This window comes from Tiliqua scincoides, chromosome 3 (genome assembly GCF_035046505.1).
Source record: "Tiliqua scincoides isolate rTilSci1 chromosome 3, rTilSci1.hap2, whole genome shotgun sequence".
Taxonomy (NCBI): domain Eukaryota; kingdom Metazoa; phylum Chordata; class Lepidosauria; order Squamata; family Scincidae; genus Tiliqua; species Tiliqua scincoides.
This window is the reverse complement of record NC_089823.1, coordinates 133,379,213-133,386,304: the sequence shown is the minus strand read 5'-3', so window position 1 is coordinate 133,386,304 and position 7,092 is coordinate 133,379,213. Positions and strand designations below refer to the sequence as shown.

At 47.0% G+C, this 7,092-nt stretch overlaps 1 protein-coding gene across 3 annotated transcripts in view; it reads left to right on the top strand.

Moving 5' to 3' along the window:
- Window positions 1–2,106: 2,106 nt before the first annotated feature.
- PPP3CB (protein phosphatase 3 catalytic subunit beta) overlaps window positions 2,107–7,092 on the top strand; it is a 43,762-nt gene continuing 38,776 nt past the window's right edge. For all 3 annotated transcript variants that reach the window (XM_066620407.1, XM_066620406.1, XM_066620408.1), the window contains exon 1: window positions 2,107–2,278. In XM_066620407.1, the coding sequence (XP_066476504.1) occupies window positions 2,209–2,278 (70 nt within the window). In that variant the 5' untranslated portion in view covers window positions 2,107–2,208. The remainder of the gene's footprint in view (window positions 2,279–7,092) is intronic.

Below are 7,092 nucleotides of genomic sequence, written 5' to 3'. Positions count from 1 at the left end.
TTATAATTGGGCTCTCCCTGAGGCACGCTTTCAGCAGCGCCACTTCACAGGGCACCTCTCAGCTGCTAAGCTGCAAAGTGACACCTCAGCAGAAGCAGCACTGTTGAAAAGGTGCTGCACTCTCCTGTATCTTGAAAATATGATCAAGATTTGCATCCTTTCTCTCTTGTCAGTTGCAGCTGATGAGTCCCTACTTGACTTACTTTTGACCATCATCTGCTTAATGTCACTTCTGGCCCTCAGCAGGCACCATGAACACTCTTTGGCCCACTACAGGAAACAAGTTGGACATCCCTGGTTTAGAGGTTCCTAAGTTATAGAACAGCAAACATCAGAAGCAAGAACAAGCTGTGCAATCCTAAACATGTTTACCCAGAAGTCAGTGTGTTCAATGTGATTTAGTAAGCTTTAGAACTGCAGCCAAAGCTGTTTCTCAAACTTCCTTGAGCATAATCCTAAATACAATTTTTCTCTCAGTCCTGCAGTGCATGGAGTTGGTATGTGTTAACATGTTGTCTTCCTGTGATGCTCAGGAACAACCATGCAACCCACATTTGAGGCATGAACCCTGGTTTGGGAACCACTAAAGAGAAAACTTGCTTCCACCTCTGAGGTTGACTGGTTTGATAGAGGTGCTGGGTGTGTGGTGGTAGTGTTGAAGAAGCAACAGAGGACAAAAAGCTGTTTTTAATTTTTGAAGCACTCCACAGCTTCAGTTCTGGACACTGAAAGGGCAACTTACTCCACCATACAACTTACTTGTTGGTAGGAAGGGGTGTTTAGACGTCTTGCCTGTCAAAGGCAAGCAGGTATTCACTAAAGAAAGGGAGACTGTTGTAGCTGAGGGACCCTGACTTTGCAGTGCTTTCTGCAGTGATGCTCCCCTGGGCACCTGATCTGCTGAGCTCTTGTAAGAGCTTAATAAGAAGAGCCCTGCTGGATCAGGCCAAAGGCCCATCAGCTTTCTATATCTCACAGTGGCCCACCAGATGCATCGGCAGGGGTGGATACAGTGAGATTGGGGGGAGGACCATGAGCACTACTAACTCCAGAGCCCAGGTCAACCAGGTGGGTAGACGTGGGCTCCAGGTTGAACTTAATGGCCATCATGGCCGAGGTTTGCTGGGCAGGTAGACCTGGGCTCCCATTCCAGCCAATCTCGCTGGCTCTCTGCCCAGCGGGCATTCCCCTGGTGCCCAATTTTGTTCCTCATCCTGGCAGGCACCCTTTCCTGCTGGCACAACAGTTTTGTTGGGGGCGGGGGGCCATGCACCCAAGGTCAACCCCTTGGATCTGCCTCTGTGTGTCAGGGAGCACATAAGGCCACAAGAGACCTGCATCCTGTTGCCACTCCCTTGGACCTGGCATTCTGGGGTAGCTTACTTCTGAAATCAGGAGGTTGCATGTTCCTATCCTAACCTGTAACCTGTGGTGGACAGAAATCTGTCCAATCCCCTTTTAAAAGGCATCCAGGCCAGATGCCATCACATCCTGTGGCAAGTTCTACAGACTAATGACATATTTTTGCAGGGGTCACAAGGGGTTAAGGGGATTTTATACACACAAAAAAGCTATATAGTGTTTGTGTATATATATACACACATACACACTATATATATAGTGTGTACACATACACACACATTATATGTACACACATATATACATACACACACACATACGTATATATATACACACACACGCAGAATACACACACTATATATACACACATATATACATACACACACGTGTATATATACACACACGTACGTATATATATATATACACACACACACAACACACACAAATACATATACATACCCACACTATATATATGTGTGTGTGTGTGTGTATACACACATGTATACATAACGCACACTACGTACACATGCATACACACTATATGTACACACACTAACTATACACATGAGTACACGCGTGCACACGCGCGCCTGAGCGTGCCTGCCGCGGGGCGAGGCGGGCGGAGACCCGCGGCGAGCGCGGAGAGGCGCGACTTCGAGGCGGTCCCTGGAGCCTGCGGGCGGCGGGGGTGCGAGCGCAGTGCATGCCGGTCCCGCGGCGGACTGTCCCCCTCGCCGTCTGGCTGGCTGGCTGGTCCCCCGCGCCCGTCGCCATGTTGCTGCGGGCCCCGGCTCCCGGCAGCCGCCCCTAGTCCGGTCGGGCGCCTCCCGCCGCGCTCGCGGGGCCGCCATGTCCGCGAAGGAGGGGGCGCGGGTGCTGCCGGGGACGCCGCTGGGCACCTGCGAGCGGGCCGTCAAGGGTGAGTGAGTGGGGCGGGCGGGGCCAGGCGAGGCGAGGCGCGGCGCTCGCCGGGGCGGGGGGGCAGTGCCCGCTCCCGCCCTGCGCGCGGGGCAGCGGCGCGCTCGTCCTCTGGGCTGCAGCCCGAGTGGCTGCTGCGGGCCTCTCCCGGGTCCAGTCCTCGCCCCTTCCGGAGGCTCTTCTCCCCTCTCGCTGCGGCCTTGTGGGGCGCTGAGGTGCCTTCCCCGCGAGAGAGCGGCAGGCACCCCAAAATGGACGGCAGCCAAGCAAAGCGCGGGACGGGGCAGCCTCAGTGGCTCGTCTCAGGGGCCTGCTTTGAACGCCGCTTGGCTTAGTACTACAGTGCATGGAACTGAGTGCATCGAATTGATTACCTGCAAGAAGGCTGTGGCCGCCTGCAGGCTCCGCTCAGGGAAAAGCAGCGCTTCTCAGCTTTCTCCCAGGCTAAAAAGAGGACCCCTGGGGCGCAGTCCTGACCCCTTTCCAGCACTGACTTAAGGGCGATGCAGCTCTGAGGTCAGAGAACAAACATTCCCTACTTTCAGGAGGCCTCCTGAGTGCCCCCCAACTGCAGGATGCCACACACGTCCCGTTGGCACCGCTACGCCAGTGCTGGAAAGGGGTTAGGATTGTGCTTCTGGTCACCTTGTGTGCCTAAGGCAGCAGTTTTTCAACTGTGTTCGTTTCACGACACATGGACGAGGCACTGATGTTGTCAAGGCACACCACCCGTTTTCTGGCAGTTGACACAGCACATTGCACACTGTCTGCTGGGGCTCTCATCCCCCAAGAGCCCTACTAATAGGGACAAAGTGGGACAGAGAGCCTATACTTTTAACCATTGTATAAAAGAGGGAATTTTGTAACATGCAGCTCAGCATGGATGGGTTTAAAAAGCTACACCTGTCAAAATTTCCTTTTCTATACTTTCAAGCAGTGTTTCTCAAACTGTGGGTCGGGACCCATTAGGTGGGTCATGAGCCCATTTCATTTGGGCCCCCATTCATTTCAATATTTTATTTTTAATATATTAGACCTGATGCTCCCATGGTGTGTGACTGCATTTGGGGAAATGTTACAGATTTTTACTTTGAACAGGCTACTATATATATGCTTTAAACAATGATAGTAAATGAGACTTATTCCTGGGTAAGTGTGGGTAGGATTACAGTTTAGGATTGCTAAAAAAATAATAATTTCCTGCCTGATGATGTCACTTCCAGTCATGACATCATTTCCGGTGGGTCCTGTCATTCTAAAAAGTGCTAAAAGTTTGAGAACTACTTCCTTAAAGGTATACTGGTGTGCACCCCTTAGCAACATACCGGGTTCGCATATGCGACGACCATGTGTGGTCATCAGGGCACACACATCTGCCCTCCGAATGCAAGGGGAGCTCGGCTTCCATAGCCTCCGGAGGATTGTCTGAGCCTCCCAGAAGCAGCACATGTTCAAGTGCTGCCTCTGCCAGGCTCAGACTGAGGCAAATCGTGCCTCTTGTGTGATTTCCAGCTTTCTCCATGAAACCAGAAGTCATGCGAGAGGTGCAATTTCCCTCAGTCTGTGCCTCACAGAGGCAGCGCTCCAACGTGCACTGCCTCTGGGAGGCTCAGACAACCCTCCAGAGGGGAGGGTAGTGGAGCATCTCCTTCCCTGCAGAGGGTTCAGATTGTGTCAAGCACTGCCTGATGACGCAGATCGCAGTCCCGATCCCCGTCGTTAACTGGCGCACAACTGTACCTTAAAGCTGCTATTTTCAGCTACTGTCCCGTGGCACACTGTTGTACCACAAATGGTCTGTAGGTGTCCTGCGGGAGTTGGGGGAGGGTCATTTATTAGTAGTGCCATTGGGAAATGTGAGCCCCCCACCAACAGCATGGTGTGCCTTGTCAATTGTCAAAAAACAGATGGTGAGCCTTGATAATTTTAGTACTTTGTCAGTGTGTCATGAAGCAAAAAAAGGTCGAAAATCATTGCCTTAAACTAAGGTATAGGCGTTCTGTCCCACTTTGTATCTGGTAATCCTACCCACTAATAAATGACCCTCCCCCAAACTCCCACAGAACGCCCGTGTGCTGGGGCACAGTGGTTTAGAATTGATGGTGTAGGGTCTTACCATGACTCTCTTCTATGTCTCAGAAAAGAACTATCTGATGGATGTTTATGTTGGTTTGAGATCTGCTGCCAGTTGGGGTTGACAGGGTTTGGATACTACAGAGGATATTGGCTTGGTGAACTGTTAGACCAGTGGTTGTCAACCTTTTCCATCTCACGGCACACTGACAAGGCACTAAAATGGTCAAGGCGCACCACCAGGTTTTTGACAATTGACAAGACACACCATGCTGCCAGTGGGGGCTCACATCTCCCATTGGCCCTATTAATAAATGACTTTCCCCCAAATTCCTGTGGCACACCTGAGGACTGCTCGCGGCACACCCGTGTGCCAAGGCACAGTGGTTGAAAATAGCTGTGTTAGACTGCGGGCACAATCCTAACCCCTTATGTCAATGCTTTCCAGCACTGGCATAGTGGTACCAATGGGACATGTGCTGCATCCTGCAGTTGGGTGTCACTCACAGAGGCCTCCTCAAATAAGGGAATGTTTGTTCCCTTACCTCGGAGTTTCATTGCCCTTATGTCAGTGCTGGAAAGCACTAACATAAGGGGTTAGGATTGTGCCCTGTATGAGCCAGCAGGAGGTGTGCAGCTATCAGGTGTTGCTCTGCTCCAGTCTTTGCTATTAATTATTCTGCATACATCAGAACGATTTGAAAGAATATTGACAAATATACATCCTTTTCATTTATCTTTTGATATCAGGGTCCTATTTGTTCTTATCTTATTAAGTCACCAGTGAGAAGACTTTCTTTTCTCACCAGCTAGGGTTCTTCAAAATCAAATAATGTATGAGACTTTGGCAACTGGGCATGGTGATCATTCTAAATCATTTTGATGATCCTCAGGCTTCTTCTTCCCTCCCCAAGACACTGATGGAAACGAAGTTTTGCTTTCACTTTTGAACTAACTTCCTGTTACTGATGTACCTGTTGCCCTGTTGTATCCAAACTTGGAGAACTCAGAATTGTTCAAACTATAGTTAGCGGAGTCAAAGACAGAAGGAATGCATGGACTCGAGGAGTCTTCAGACTTGTCTGATTTATTGTTAAGTGAACAAGAACTGGGCCTCTGTGTAAATGAAAGATTCTTTCCCCTAGGCTTTCCCAGATTTATGAAGTACTGATTGTGGACATTTCCAAATATGCCCTCCTCATAGATCTCCTGATGTGTTTTGAATTTATAGGCTCTTCCTCAGAGTCAAAGTTTCAAAGTTGTAAATAGTTTCAAAGTACAGTAATATACTCCAAAACTATTGGAATCAAAAATTTCTTTTAATGTTAGGATCAGTTATACCCCTGCTATCTATTCTGTGGATACTCATCCTCAGCCAAATATTTTATTAGTCATTTGGGAAATACCACTTTGAAACTACTTGGGCTCTTCCTTGGGGACGCAGGTATTGACTCAAAACACATCAGGTTAGTTTGAATTTATTGGATCATCTTGCATCTTCTTTTAGCACTTTGGGGTTCCCCCCTTTCCTCTTTTCTTTTCATTGAAGAGCCAAACTATATGGTACAAACAGCTCTGTATATGGGGTGTGTGTGTGTGTGTGTGTGTGTGTGAAAAACTCCAAACACTATAACTTTTCCTCATAGGGAATGTGCTCCAACCACCTATTTGCTTTCGTTACCCATTTTGACACCTTTTCCAGCACCCTGATATCTTTTTTTTCCAGATGCTGAGATTTTTCAGATTCAGTATTCCTCTTGTGACATCACAATAGAGCTGTATAAGGGTATTATAGTACTGGTAGTTTTATTTTCAGTCCTTTTTCTACTAATTCCTGGTATGGAATTTGTCTTTTTTCATGGCTGCTGCACACTGAGTTGCTGTTTTCATGAAGCTTTCAGTTTAGACCCTATCAGTATGTAAATGAAGTTAGAATATTATGCCCCAGTGTGCATCAGTTTGCACTTACTTAGATGGAACCTCATTTGTCATCTGTTCTTCCCATTAGGAGAGGGTCTTTTGTCATTGTCTGTAGTTCACAAGGAGTTTCATTATATAGTGGCTGTCTCCTGGTATTCATTTGCATCTTTTTAGATTGTGAGCCCTTTTGGGTCAGGGAGCCATTTAGTTATTTGATTTTTCTCTGTAAACCACTTTGTGAACTTTTAGTTGAAAAGCGGTATATAAATAATAATAATAATAATAATAATAATAATAATAATAATAATATTAGCCATTTGTTTTCATTGGACATCTCTGAATGCCCATAGCAACTTCAGGTGGGACTTTTGGTGAGAAAATTGGTAGAAGTAAAGAGTTGAATAGCCTCTGTCTTCACACTGCAGTTCTGGTTCTGACCCATGCACTGGTGTTTTACTTTTAAAGTAATAATTAAACAAGCTAATAATGCATTTTATTTTTCATTAGGTTTGGCTCTTTACCTATTTCCTACCTTAGAAAAGCCTTACAAATTAGTTATTTTACCACTGCAATGCTGTGATGTGTGATATTTGAGCTTTAAATATTGCACTGCCTTTTTGAAATCTTTGTTGACCAATACCCTGAAAGTTTCCAACGGTACAAAGGTGCAACCTACATGACAAAGTATAGTAGTTTTTAGCAGTGTGTTTGAAAATAGACTTCTTTGTTTTTCAAGCGAATAGTCCAGCATTTTGTCTATGCTTTATACAACTGTTTAAAAACAACATTAAGCCATTCTTGCAAAAATGTTACTTTGATCTA